This window comes from Procambarus clarkii, chromosome 75, assembly GCF_040958095.1.
Source record: "Procambarus clarkii isolate CNS0578487 chromosome 75, FALCON_Pclarkii_2.0, whole genome shotgun sequence".
NCBI lineage: Eukaryota > Metazoa > Arthropoda > Malacostraca > Decapoda > Cambaridae > Procambarus > Procambarus clarkii.
In genome coordinates, this window is record NC_091224.1 from 23443268 (window position 1) to 23458446 (window position 15179).

The following is a 15179-nucleotide window of genomic DNA, read 5'->3' on the forward strand; positions in this document are numbered from 1 at the left end:
TCTTAGTCGTTTAAAAATAAAACGACAAGCCATCAAATAAGTAATAAGTGTATACAGATACTGTATTTTAATTATTTGTCTAAACTAAATATATATTCAATTAGGAATTATAAGGCAGAATATTAGGCTAGAATTATTGTTGTCATTAATAACTTTAATACTTCTCTTTTTTAGCCTTTAAATTGCATCATTAAATTTATAGGTGAACATAATTACCAATCAAATTATTTTACTTTTTGTATTTTGTTTTATTATAATTTATACAAGATAAATAAATAAATATACAGAAGGGCAATAGTAAATTCGCAACACAAGTTCCAAGTGAGCATCGCGAAGTCTCTTTGGAAATATATGTCAAAGTTTTAGTAATCGTGTAATGTAAATTATTATATTTGGTTCTAATACTTAAAAGTCAGTTCAAAAAAGCATAGGCTTCAATTACTGTTTTGCTTTTATATTACTCAGCACATACTTAACCCCTAATTCAGAAGTTTAGATGGGCTAGGAATTTGCATGTAGCGTCTTGAGCGTGGCCTTAGGCTTTGTCCACAACTGACCCGTCGGAGCTGGGACTGGTCAAGCATTTACGAAATCTGTGCATCTTCCCTTAATCATGGCGGCTTTCTTTACACTTATTAAACAGTTCATGAACGAAACTTCGCAATCCAAGGTTATTATTGGTATAAATAAACTCGTTAATAAACGTAAACAAAGGTTCAGTGAATGAGGATGCACATTTTTCGTAAGTGGTTATGTAACTACTTCTGAAATTTAGCAGAATCCTTAAAATTGCAGTATTGGTCATCTGAAGACTTACCTTATCTGAGCTGGTACTGAACTTTACTATATAGTGAAGTTTTCAGTCATCATCAGTACTTGAAGTTAGGCAGTAAACGCCAGAGACCAACTCTTAATGTGTCAATTATAAACATTCTACATCCATTCAATGAGGCTTTCGATTATTATACATTTTCTGCTTAATGTACTCCTCTCAAATCTGAAGTCTGAACATTCACAAAAGTGTGAACATTCACAAACCTCTTGTTTACCAAGGAAAGGTTCGAGTTAGTGGGCTTATGAGCGGAGCTTGTACACCGTAGTATGATAAAGTCCAGTCTTAAATAATATGCAAGTTTCAACATTAACTTATTGCATACTTAGCTAATCTACTGTTTTGATATAAATTTGGAAACATTTCGTTGGGAAAGTTTCAATAAACACACGAACTTAACGCAAAGTTGTGGCCAGTTATCCGTTTGTCTTTCAATCCATACGTTCCCCCATTTACCCGTTTAATAATTTACCTAGCCAGCCAGCCAGCCAGCTAGCCATACTTTCATCCATCTACCTATCCAGCCAGCCAGATAGTTCTATATTCATTCGCCCTGTCATACATCCCAACAGCCATGAAGATGCACCCCACAGTTATTGACAGTTGACTACAAGTAATTGCTCATGACAGCCAGGAGGTCGAAGAACTTGAAGGAGGCGCGCGAGTAGAGATCCTCGAGGTAGTGGGCATCGCTGAGGGTGCGCGGGGAACATCCGTAGGGCACCACCTCGCAGCTGGTGTCGTAGGACAGTGTCCGGTCTATGTAGGTTCCCAATTCCGTGTCTCCAAAGTAGTAACCCAGACCAGCGCTGCAAGAAACAGGTTTGGATAGGTTAGACTTGTCCAAAGTAGCAACTATAGAAAATCACCATTACTTATCTCCAAAACTTGTATTGGAATAGATTAAAAGTTCTTAGACAAAGCCAATATTAAGGTATGTACTATCAAGCATTTATGCAGCAACCTATGGCGGGCCCTCCAGACTTATTCAAACAATTAGATCAGAGTTGCTATGACGGGTTTTCTCCCGTTTGTCCTGAGATAAAGTACCGCCTTAAAAGCTACTCAGCATCAAATCTACTTCACAGACTTGAGCTATCAAAGCCAAGTTGTATTAAGTGATCCGTGAACACTTCTCTGCTTAAAACGTGTTCTCTTCCGCCCATGCTATAGGAACGCAAGAATCCTTTGATATTATGTGCTACAATAAACACGATTCCTAAATGGAATACAGAAATTAGCTGGAAAGTATCTTCACATGCAGGGACGTTCAATATATCATGATTGCAGGGTTGAGGCTGCAAGACTTGTTAATAATTGTGGAACAAAGCTATAATCACATTCACCAGACAAAACATATCAACATTAGGGATTTCTTATGCAGGTGTAAACAAATATATTAAACCGTCTTTTAATAAATAACCGGTAACTGCCAAAACTAATAATTCGCTCGAACCCCAGAGATCTTTCCTTCCGGTGCTGCGCGCCTTACTCACATCAGTATATCAGCGAAGGTGATCTCTCGGTATGGTCTCTCCTGTATCTGCTCACACAGGAACTGCTTCACACAGGCTCGGTGACCCTCTCGCTGTAGCTTGATGACCGCCGCCAGGTTGCCAGGAACAGTCAGAATGGTACTGAGAGGATGGAAGGATCGCTCCTCCCTGCCGTAAGAGATGGATACACACGTAAGATACATTGCGTTGATGAATTGGTGTATGGTGGTACATTTTTTGTCAATAAATAAACACCAAACAAAATGGCCAGAAAAGAAGTGTTCGATATAAAATAGTTAACCCTGATATGACCTACCGGACGTGTGCGACGTTCGAAGCAGATATCCAGTTATGTATTTGGACCATGGCATCGGGAACGTCGGACATTTGTAACGGCAGTAACATGTCATTGACTTCTAGTGAACGTCCAGTCACCGTAAGGATCTGGTACACCGCCCTAATTAAGTAAGCCGCTGCGGACATGAAGGTAACATGGGTCAATCGAAGGGGAGGAAAAGATAGGTCCAAGAGGAATAATCGTAAAAAAATATTAAAATTATAATAATAAAATACTACTAATATAATAATAATAAAAATAATGATAATGAAAAAAACTTACTACAATGCCACAGTACTTGGATGAAGATAAAGGAAAGACCCAATATATATGAGTAGGTGAATTAAAATCTAATTTTCGAATGTAACCTACATCCTTTCTCAAGATGCTGTATAATGTATACAATGCTGTCTTGTATACATTGAACATTGTATACAGAACCTTGAGAAAGGATTTAGGGTACATTCTAAAATTTGGTTTTCAATACACTTACACATATATTGTGTCTTCTCTTCACCTTCAATAATAATAATAATGATAATAATAATAATAATAATAATAATAATAATAATAATAATAATAAAAATAATAATAATAATAATAATAATAATTCTAGCTTCCACTGATAAAATATTACCTTGCATCACTTTTCACCGAATATGAAACCCTTACACAGCCTGTTTATTGTTACTTATAAGCTCTCATAGAGAACTCAGTACCCAACAAACTCTCTCGTCACAATTCGGTACTCAGGACCCGTAAAACTCACTAGACAGAACTCAACAAATTTACTCAGCACTAGTAGGCTGCCGATTAACAGCTTCTCCCCCGAATCAACCTACCCAGGCTTTGCGCCCTGGAGAGGCCACTCCAGACCGACAACCAGAGCGCAACTCCATAGTCTCCTGAGACTGATGGATGCCTACTACTACTAGGCTTGCATAACACCAAGTAGAAATACTCAACAGCCGTCAGACTCACCCAGGGTGAGGAGAGCGATGACGGTGACAGGGTCGAGGGTGAGTGCAGTCCCCTGTCTGTTTTTCTCTCCCGTCAGCACCTCCAGCAGGTGGTCCAGAAACTCTTCCTCAGTCTCAGACGTCAGCCCCGCTGTCCGGATCCTCTCCAAGGTCGAGGTGTCGAGGAGGAGGTTCATTAGAGCTGAGGGGGACGGGGGAGAGGATGAAGGAGGAGAGGTGTCATTGGAGGAAGAGAAGTCATTGGAGGAAGAGAAGTCATTGGAGGAAGAGAAGTCATTGGAGGAAGAGAAATCGTCGGAGTCACTGGAGGAAGAGAAGTCGTCGGAATCATTGGAGGAAGAGAAATCGTCGGAATCATTGGAGGAAGAGAAGTCGTCGGAATCATTGGAGGAAGAGAAATCGTCGGAATCATTGGAGGAAGAGAAATCGTCGGAATCATTGGAGGAAGAGAAATCGTCGGAATCATTGGAGGAAGAGAAGTCGTCGGAATCATTGGAGGAAGAGAAATCGTCGGAATCATTGGAGGAAGAGAAGTCGTCGGAGTCATTGGAGGAAGAGAAGTCGTTAGAATCAGTGGAGGAAGAGAAATCGTCGGAATCACTGGAGGAAAATGAGTAGTCAGAGTCAATGGAAGAGAGAGACGAGGTCTTGGTGGAAGAGGTGATGCCATTGGATAGGAAAGAGGTGGCGGAGGAGCCACTTTCTTGCGATCTGTTAGAGTCGTCGGAGGAAAATCCATTTACTGAGGGAGACATTAATTTAAAGGACGAGGGTGGAGAAAATGAGGAGAAATGACGCGAGGACGGAAAGTGTGATAAAGAGAATAAGGGAAGGTGGGATAAAGTGATGAAGGGAGAGGAGGAGGAGGAAGAGTCAAAAGAGGAAGAGTCCAAAGAGGGAGAGCTTGAAGACGAGACCTGGACGGAGGTGGAGCCAGGAGAGCTAGAGGAAGAGGATCTACGGAATGAATTGGTGGAACTAGAAGCGGCCTGGCTTTTGGTGGAGTCAGAAGAGGAGGTCTTGTCTTGGGTAGCATCTGAAGAGGAGGTCTTGTCTTGGGTGGCGTCAGCAGAGGAGGTCTGGCTGCTGGTAGATGATGTAGCTCGGAGGTTGGACGGCACGGCCTGGTTCCTTCGTGTGTTGGAGGTCTGATTCCTTCGTGTGTTGGAGGTCTGATTCCTTCGTGTGTTGGAGGTCTGATTCCTTCGTGTGTTGAAGGAGGTCTGATTCCTTCGTGTGTTGGAGATCTGATTCCTTCGTGTGTTGAAGGTCTGATTCCTTCTTGTGTTGGAGGTCTGATTCCTTCGTTTGTTGGAGGTAGTCTGATTCCTTCGTTTGTTGGAGGTAGTCTGATTCCTTCGTGTGTTGGAGGAAGAGGTTGGCTTCCTTCTTCTATTTGGGGAAGGAAGTTCCTGGCGAGTGATGGGGGACGATGAGGAGAAAGAAGAGGAGGAATTGGAGGAGGATGTCCAATGTGAGTCAGAAGAAAAGGTTGGGGGCGAGCTCTTGTTTGAAGAAAAGGTTTGGACTCTGTTGGGGGAAGAGCTCTGGCCTTGGTTGGAATTGAAGGTGTGGAGCGACGTAGATACGGAAGATGGGGGTGAGGGAGCAGAATTACTCGAGGAAGAAGAGTTACCGTGATCGGAAGTAAAGGTGGAGGTCGTGTGGCCTGAAGGGGAGGAGAAGGAAGAGGATAAAGTTTGTTTTGAAGGGGAGGAGGAGGAGGTAGTTTGGCCTGAAGGGGATGAGGAAGACTCATCCGTGGGGGAAGTACTAACGACTGTTCGTTCCAGTCGACCCTCAAGTTTATTCTTCATCTTCTGAACGACGGAGAGGAGTCCTTCCATATCCTTGGTGGCCAGAAGAATGTTTTTCACCGGGATATTGGCAGCACTGGCTACAGGGACACCCAGGCTCGTCTGGTCAGACTTGTTATCTCCTGTCGTCTCTTCATGGCCTTCTCGTTCGTATTTCGCATCGTCTGTACCATCTACGTCGGCCAATAAGCTGAAAATATCATTTGTTTTCCGGATATTTGCTTTGTTAAAAGTAAATGTGTCGATGTTGAAATCTGGCGGTGACTCGCGAGAGGTTGAAGCCTCGTCTGGCGTACTCGAAGTCGAGCTCGGAGTCGTCTTTTCTTTCCGGCCATGTGAAAACATTCCAGAGAGACTGAGGTGTGAGTCGGGGTCTTCGAAGGTCGCCGGGGACTCACGCTTTGCGTCCTGGAGGGTGCTGATGTTATCAAGAGAGCGACTGGAAGGTTCCTGGAGGGCGCTGTACGCCTCGATGCCCGGGACCCGCAGCAGACACACAGTTGCTGCAGCTGCAAGTATTCCCGCTCCCACAGACATCCTGGAATGAAAATGGGCTTCGATTATTTGAAAGTATGAGTAGCAAAGCCAAAGTTACAATGTAATGACTAAACCAAACACCAGAAAATGAAGAGACGACGACGTTTCGATCCGTCCCGGACCATTATCAAGTCGATTGTGATAATGGTCCACGACGGAACGAAACGTCGTCGTCTCTTCATCTTCTGATGTGTGGTTTGGTCATTATATTTTCAGCCACGTTATCGCGGGCTGGTTATCGTGACTCGTCATCTGCAAAGTTACAATGTATTTTGAGTCGTCAACATGCGTGTTAGTATACACACACACATACACTACTTTTCTCACATACAAACATATACACACTGACAGACATACATACATACACATGTTCGCATACACAGGATTACATGTGTACGCACACGTCTAACTCAGCCTAGGGTAACTTAAGACAAGGTAACTTAGACTAACTTAAGGTTTACAAAAGATCGCTGACATCGTACTTGTGTTTTGTTGAACTTCATGCGCGACCCGCCTCACGCACGGCTGCGCATCTCACGCACCAAGTTGAGCGCATAAACACGTGACTCTTCACTCTCCACCTTGCCAGGTCACATATTGCGGGCTGATTCACGTGTGGAGTCACGTGTTTATCCAGACCGAGCCAGGCTTCAGGTCAGACCACGTCAGGGTTCAGGCCGAGCAAGGTTTAATGTCAGACCGGATCACGCACTGTGAGTTTAATTATTATGACGAATGTGTCATCACAGAAGTCAAGATGACTTATTCACGTTCTCATGAACCGGTCATGGTGGTGGAGGTGAAGAGGATGGTGATGGTGGTGGTGGTGAGGAATGGTGGTGGTGGTGAGGGTGATGGTGGTGGTGAGGGTAGCGGAAGAAAGCAGCAGCGTCACGCGCATGTCTATAGACAAAGAACCTGTTCCCCTGGCGGCTGGTGGCCCGTTATTACACGAACCAACGGCGGCTGCTGGCTCCGCTGTGTCCACTCTAGCCACAGACACACACACACTAGCCTCGGACACACACTAGCACCAGACACACACTAGCCCCACAAACATACGACACACACACCTAGCTATGTCTGCCTGCCGCCACCGCTAAGCCCCAACGAAGCATCAACGACACTGGTATTAACTGATGATGAATTGAATTGAAATTGAAATAAGTTTATTGAGGTAAAATACACACAAAGGGATGAGGTAGCTCAAGCTATTCTCACCCCGTTCAGTACATTGTGTTAATACATACATAGACACACATCACAAACAATAAACATATTACCAAACATTCTGAGAGATAAACATGATGACGAAGGTTTAGTGTTAACACGTAGTAACTGCCAACGGATGAACTGTAGTTGAGAGAGTAAATGAAGACAGATATTTCTGACTAAGTGGGATTTTACGGTTAACAGATCTTACAGGTCAGAGACCATGCTAATGTGTGACTGGGGGTGACTGACATTTTAACATGCAGCTTCTCTATGTTAACCAGAGAAAGAGAGACATCAAAGAGAGAAGGCATAATTACTAGGCATTACTAGGCATCTTGGATCCTATGCTAGAGGTCCTCAATGGCCTCCTTCAAGAACGGACTGTCATCTTGGTCCTCAATAGAAGAAAGACTGAATATCTGTGAACTGATACCAGCGTTCCACAGGGTAGTTCACTTGGTCACTTCGTGTGGAACGACCGCTTCAACACACTGCACTTCAACTCTGCATACTAAGCTTACCCTCATAAAGGTAAAAGCTTACCCATAACCTTTACCTACAGCGGGCGAAACAATGAGGCTACGTTTTCTACTGAGAAAACGCAATATATACTAATAACTAGACAGCTGATATAACTACAGTATCAAGACTAGTGTTTCTAAGAGCGAAAAGTTCATAGGAAGGAATAGTTCTGGGACGGAAGGATGGAAGATGAATGGTTCTTCAGTGACTATGATGGAGCATGTTATGAACCTCGTAAGCTAAGGAACACAGAAAACTTATAACATTAACGTCCATCTCATACCTGCACCGACTGTGAAAACGTTTTGTGGTACAAATTTGTTCTGACACTGAGTATGCACAACCCTCTTGGATGGCCTATTTTTATCTTCCTCTTACCTCTGGACAAGGTAAATCATCTTGAACTGCAACTCAAGTTTATTCGTCCTATATGGACCTGTAACCACAGTCCTTAACACCAAAGAGATGTAGGCAGATCTATAGAACTATACAACGCCACCATTCAGAAAGATCTGCGCGTGGTCCAATTTTGTAAATAAGCAGCAGAAGCCTATTACAAGACAAAACGCCCAGCCAGCAGCAGCTGCACTTTGGCTGAACCATTCACAAGAACATCACACAAGTGGTGATCAATCATTCCTCACCTGACTCGCAACTGGTAAATGTTTTCACAACAAATAACTCCTGCAAAACCAGTCTTAACTTGGAATTACGAAAAAAGAGGGAAAGGAGGAGAAAGAAATGCAGGAATAGAGAAAGATGGAGGAAGAAACTGATGACAAAATTAGGCTATTAAGATAGGACAGAGAGGAGGAGGAAGGGTAGACAGTATATTTCTAGACTGCTAAGCAATCTTTGAAACACTTTTAAAATAGATTTACAGACAAATGTGAAACATGCTGAAGTAATCGGGAGAAAACGAAACTGGCTGAAAAAGCACCTATCAGATTGGTGACAGAGAGAAAGTGAGAAAGGGAAGTAGGAACATGGAATAAGAGACTAACAGGACAGTACACAATAAAGAGGAGCCACTTACAAGACACATTTAAAGTCAAAGACCTAAGAATAGATAAAAGGCCAGGAATGAATATGGAATAAACCCGATGATGAGGCAGAAGAGGCTATTTCCAATCACCATTCTATACGTAACTATAATAGGATAACTGTAGATCAGTATTCATTGCATTAAACAGCTGACGGCTGGAAAAGTGACGGCCAAGATGTGAAACTAGTCCTGGCAGGCACAAGCACACGAACACACACACAAAAGCTGGAAAAAGTTCCACTTTTCCAAAAGAGGTATGCCACTAGGCTAGTCCCAGAACTAAGAGGCATGAGTTAGGAGGAAAGGCTACGAGAAATGCACGTCACGACTTTGGAAGACAGAAGAGTAAGGGGAGACAAGATCACTACCTACAAAATTCTCAGAGGAATTGACAAGATAGATAAGGATAAACTGTTTAACACGTGTGGTACGCGAACAAGGGGACACAGGTGGAAACTGAGTACCCGAATGAGCCACAGGGACGTTAGAGAGAGCTTTTTCAGTGTCAGAGTTATTAACAGATGGAATGCATTAGGCAGTGATGTGGTGGAGGCTGACTCCATACACAATTTCAAATGTAGATATGATAGAGCCTAGTAGGCTCAGAAACCTGTACACCAGTTGACTGACAGTTGAAAGGCGGGAACCAAAGAGCCAGAACTCAACTCCCGTATGCACAACTAGGTGAGTACACACGAGGTGCCAATACGGCATCATCAACTGTCTTCTGCTCGGCTTTTCTTTATATTACCGTTCACGTCAATTCACGTCATGGGGCACTCACGAACGCCAGGGTCAACAAACAGCGGACCCCCACCTGCCCCCATCACCCAGGGGAGACCCCCACCTGCCCCCATCACCCAGGGGAGACCCCCACCTGCCCCCAGCACCCAGGGGAGATCCCTCCATCTCCACAACACACAGAGCGGCACGTTCAGCAGGTGAAGGTCGCTCCGGAAGTGAGCAGTGAGGTCATGTGAAACTTTTAATGTTGGCTTGTTTACGTGTTCACGCTAACAGTGTGTGTGTGTGTGTGTGTGTGTGTGTGTGTGTGTGTGTGTGTGTGTGTGTGTGTGTGTGTGTGTGTGTGTGTGTGTGTGTGTGTGTGTGTGTGTGTGTGTGTGTGTGTCCGCACTCATCTAGATGTACTTGTAGGGCTGAACGTCAGCTATTAAGCCCTGCCTCTCCGGCTTCCGGTCAATTAAATGCAATGACTGCCTTTCCTTGTCAATGTTTCTTGTCATATCTTCTTTTGAGACGTTTCCGCCCGTTCTAATTGTTTACAACTCTTAAACCAAAGAAGTTTTCGTTGATATCTCTACGGCTCATTAAGGATCTCTAGTTACCATCCGTCAGCAATAGTTCAACTGATATAAATTTGAATTAAAGCCTATTTTTAACTATGTTAATTCCTCTGAATATTTTGCATGTTATAATATCATAATTTTTTTCTAGGACAGTGAGGTCGACTTTTCTGGTGTGATATTTTCGGTAATTCTTTACTTAGAATTCATTTTATTATTTTGAAAGATATCTTTTTATCTTTTAAAAATCCTTTTCTATTTCTTCATGTCCAGGTCAGAGCTGTCTGCCCGAGGTCTGGTCTGGTGTTGGGCCAATGACCTATCAACACCAAACCAAGTTAGTAATCAAGGAGAGTTATTAAGATCAAGACACTTGCTTGCCGAGCATAGTTCTTGGTTTAATTCAAGCAATCAATTTTCAGACCATTTCTCGAGCGAGTCCAGATCCGTGTGTAAGGTATCTCAGTCTCTCTCTCTCAGTCCTGAGTCTTCTCGTTAGTTTTGTCTCGTCTGCAAAACATTGAATTAAAGGAGCCAGTTTTCTCCGTCAGGTCGCTGACATAGAAAACAGGAAAAGGGGGGAGGGGGATGCAGGCACTACTCTTGTGGTAAGCGCAGCCGCTCTCCAATCTGCTATCACTAAAACCAAGCTGTTTCTGATCGCACCAAGCTAGCACATGTGTTGGGCAAGCATGAATGAGGAAAATTACTGGAAAAAAATGTCTGCAAACTAACATATACATGTTGGTGAGTACATTTAGGTAAATACATCAAGCGTAGTACACCTTAGATGAGTGCATCTAGGTGAATACATCAAAGTGAGTAAATTTAGGCGGAAAACCTGGGAGAACATCTGAGTACATCAAGGTAAGTACATTTAGGGGAGTATATCTAGATAAGAACATTTAGGTGAGTACATGTAGATGAGTACATCCAAATGAGTGCATTTGGATGAGTGTATATGAGTACATCTAGATAAGTGCATCTAAGTGAGTACATCTGTTAGAGAACATCTACAATAAACATCTACAAGAGAACATCTACAATAGAACATCGACAACAGAACATCTACAAGAGAACATCTACAAAAGAACATCAACAAGAGAACATCTACAAGAGAACATCTACAAAAAAACATCTACAAGATAAAATCTACAAGAGAACATCTGCAATAGAACATCTACAAGAGAACATCAACAAGAGAACATCTACAAAAGAACATCTACAAGAGAACATCAACAAGAGAACATCTACAAAAGAACATCTACAAGAGAACATCAACAAGAGAACATCTACAAAAGAACATCTACAAGAGAACATCAACAAGAGAACATCTACAAAAGAACATCTACAAGAGAACATCAACAAGAGAACATCTACAAAAGAACATCTACAAGAGAACATCTACAAGAGAACATCTACAAGAGAACATCTGCAATAGAACATCTACAAGAGAACATCGACAAGAGAACATCGACAAGAGAACATCTACAAGATAAAATCTACAAGAGAACATCTGCAATAGAACATCTACAAGAGAACAACTACAAGAGAACATCTACAAGAGAACAACATGGTGGGTACACACACACGGCTTGAAGGTAATATTGTTGTTGAGTAAATACAAACAAACTATTCATCTTACTTGAAAAGAAATATATATGCAAATTCCAACACTTCAAACACTGTTAGTTAAACACACACCTAAAATGTACGTGAAAGTATATTAAAGAACACATGAATGAACAAAGTATGAATTATTATTAACACGAGAGAAAAAAGTAGCAATAGAAATCTATACAAAGCACAAATTACTCTACAAGTCACAATAACCAAACCTGTTTAGCTACGAGAACTGGGGCGAGTATTTGATCGAGTGAACGCACTCAAGTTCGCTCAAGCACTGTGGGGTCTTCGACGTTACTCCATCTGCGTCTGATCCACTACTGAAGTCTCGACATGGTTCACACCCGACACGCGGGGAGCCGACGAATGCGCACCGTCAACTGCGCAGTGACGCCCACAATGAATATAAACATAGGAAAAACGCGGGAAATTGTGGTTGTTGGCGGAATGATGCGCCAGAGACTCGTGACTGGCAACAGCTGGAACAGAAGAACGCCAGAATGAGTTCGTGACCCAGACGGAAACTAAAGTATGTGGAACAAGAATATGTTTTAGGCTATAGCGTCGGAGACAAGAAAGTGCAAGAAATGATTCCTTATTGTAGGAGTGAAAATAGCTCAAGATATCAATAGTACAAAGCTTTGCTTGAAATTTTATTAATATTATATACGTAGAAGATCCAAAACGTGAATTTAACCTGCGGCTAAACCGGACAAAAAAATAATTTACTGAAAAGTCGGACACAGTTGAAATCTCCACGGGAGCTCTAGGCTATGATCACATTAAAGTGACCGCCTGAGAAAGTTTCCAGCGATACACATAGATTTGACCCTTATATATATATATATATATATATATATATATATATATATATATATATATATATATATATATATATATATATATATGTGTGTGTGTGTGTGTGTGTGTGTGTGTGTAAAGCTTGAATGGTCTCCTGAGAGCTCATTTGGAGTACTGTTGAATATACACATGAAATAGTTGACGGAAACTGGATTCCTAATTCTAAATGCAAACTTAGTAGAAGAATGACTGAAAACACTTATTGCACTTAACTGCTAATTAGTTCTAAAAACGGACTGAATAACTAGCGTTCAACTCTACATATATACATAGGTGAGTTAATCTACATATATATATATATATATATATATATATATATATATATATATATATATAGGTGAGTAAAGCCCGTAGGCCTACCGTGCAACATTGGGATATGCACCATAGGCTTCTTTGTCCTATAATTATCGCTGCTCGTATGTCGACTGTTGACGCGTGTTTATGACACACATTGACCGCTGTTGATGGCGTGTTACTTTAGACCAAGAAGGATGAAGGAATACATGAAAGGACAAGGCTGTAAAACTAATGATAAAGGGATCATGTCTAGGATATACGAGACAAAGAGAATGTAACGTTGATCCGACATGGGTACGGCGAGAGATGTTTGATGGAGACAAGACCACACACTAGAATGTGAAGGGACGACGACGTTTCGGTCCGTCCTGGACCATTCTCAAGTCGATTGTGAGTCACAATCGACTTGAGAATGGTCCAGGACGGACCGAAACGTCGTCGTCCCTTCACATTGTAGTGTGTGGTCTTGTCATCATACCTTAGCCACGTTATTGTGACTCGTCGCCTGCATGTGTGATGGAGCCAGCATTGTGGCGGTCACTCAGCCAAGATTTGTATAAGCTTCAATCCATCATTTCAAACTTTGGATGTAGGTGGCTCACACTACTTCTGCTTTCATGTAATTTCGCTGCAATTGAGAATTCTCTCAAATCTTTGTCTCATATGTGTTTTTTAAATTCTAACATGTACCGTTTCGTTCTAATTTACCCTAATTTAAAAATAAATTATTGACCCCCAAGCCTAACCACTACATTGGACTAGTTGGTAGAGTTACGGCTTTGACTTTAATAGGTTCCGCGCTCGATCTTACATACTTTTAAAACTACACATGATTGTCGTGGTGTGTTTACTGTCATCTCAAGAAAAGGTTGTTGTAACAGCCTTTTTCATAATATTAACGTATGTACAATGTTTCTTGATATATAACAAGGAGTAAGAGTATTGAAAAGTTAGAATAGGTGAAGAGAATAGTAGATGGGTGGGTGGCTATCATGAGTTAGAGACATGGATGGAGTGGGGACGTAATTGGTCAATTCCTCTACGACCCGTCGTGGCAAGTTTTCACCAGAGTAAGTGCGGCGTTGCTGGCTTTCCAGCCTCCGGGCTAGAGAGTCGTCAACTCTTCCTTGTACACGTATGATTTTATATGTTTGAAGGGGAAGACTGTGATCATGTCTGTTGTATCCGCTGTTTTCACACAAAGCTTCATGTGTATGGTAAGCACATGAAACGTCCTGGACTATGTTGAGGACTAATGTATTCTTGGTGACTGGTTAGTAAACAATTTTAGTGGCTTCAATAACCCTCCAGAGGTTGATAGGCATTAAGCCCAACACCAAACCCTAAGTCTGGGGCAAATAACTGAGCTAGAGCAGCCTGGAGAACTAAATCCAGGTGTGCATCAGTAAGTTGAGAGCCAAGCCCAGAGTTTTCAATGTACTTTACAGACGATAGCTGCTAAGAAGTATTTCCAAACATTGACATAATCTTTGAGACAAATTGCTGGATACTAGGATAATTTGGTCCTATATATTTATACAATGTAACAATAATATAATGACAAATGTAACATTAACACCTGAAAACTTTTCCCTCAAAACTAAATCATATTGTAACAATAATTTCTAGCTGAAAAATAATATTTGTATTAATAAACTTAGGTATACACAACAATGTGCTGCTACCCTATTCTATATGAAAGATTGCATAGTGTAGATAAAAAACTAGCTATAAGTTCATTTAATATCCCCATCTCACAGGATGGTTAGTCAAACATTGAATCAGGAGAGAAAATACCTGCCTTTTTTTTTAACACGCCTAGGTATACACAGCAATGGACTGCTAACCTATTCTGTATGGAAAATTCTCTACTTCATTAACACCGATGAGACTGGGTGCAGAATTTTGTTTAGAAGTCCTTCTTTAGGTATTTAAAGGTATTAAATTGTTGATAATATTCACCCCATAACTTAGAAATCTTGCAGCAACATTTTTCTGTGTTGGTTGTCAGCATGAAGCTCAAGTATGTGTTTCAGGTATTTTATGGTAGGAAAGTGTGACAGATTACCCTGCTAATTGCCTCTTAAAAGTATATTTGGAGTTTCATCACGAAAACATGAATACAGAAATAACATTTTCTTAGTTATTGCATTGTGTATTTTTGTGTTTCGGTAATTTACGCCTTCTGTGATATCCATTAAAAGCTGCATTTCGATCACATTCATTATCTTTCAGTTCATTCACATCATTTCTGTTCCAAAATAATTTGTATTTCACCATTGAGCACATTACAGCGTGTAAGTTCAGCCA

The 15179-nt window shown here is 41.6% G+C and overlaps 1 protein-coding gene across 1 annotated transcript; it reads right to left on the minus strand.

Moving 5' to 3' along the window:
* Positions 1–263: 263 nt before the first annotated feature.
* On the minus strand, positions 264–12166 carry LOC123771693 (dentin sialophosphoprotein). The gene is made up of 5 exons (XM_045764341.2): positions 11924–12166; positions 3647–6000; positions 2645–2801; positions 2329–2496; positions 264–1641 (listed from the first exon to the last, which is right to left on the minus strand). The coding sequence occupies exons 2-5, from the start codon at positions 5997–5999 to the stop codon at positions 1440–1442; spliced, it is 2880 nt and encodes a 959-aa protein (XP_045620297.2). The 5' UTR covers position 6000; positions 11924–12166; the 3' UTR covers positions 264–1439.
* Between the last annotated feature and the right edge of the window lie 3013 nt (positions 12167–15179).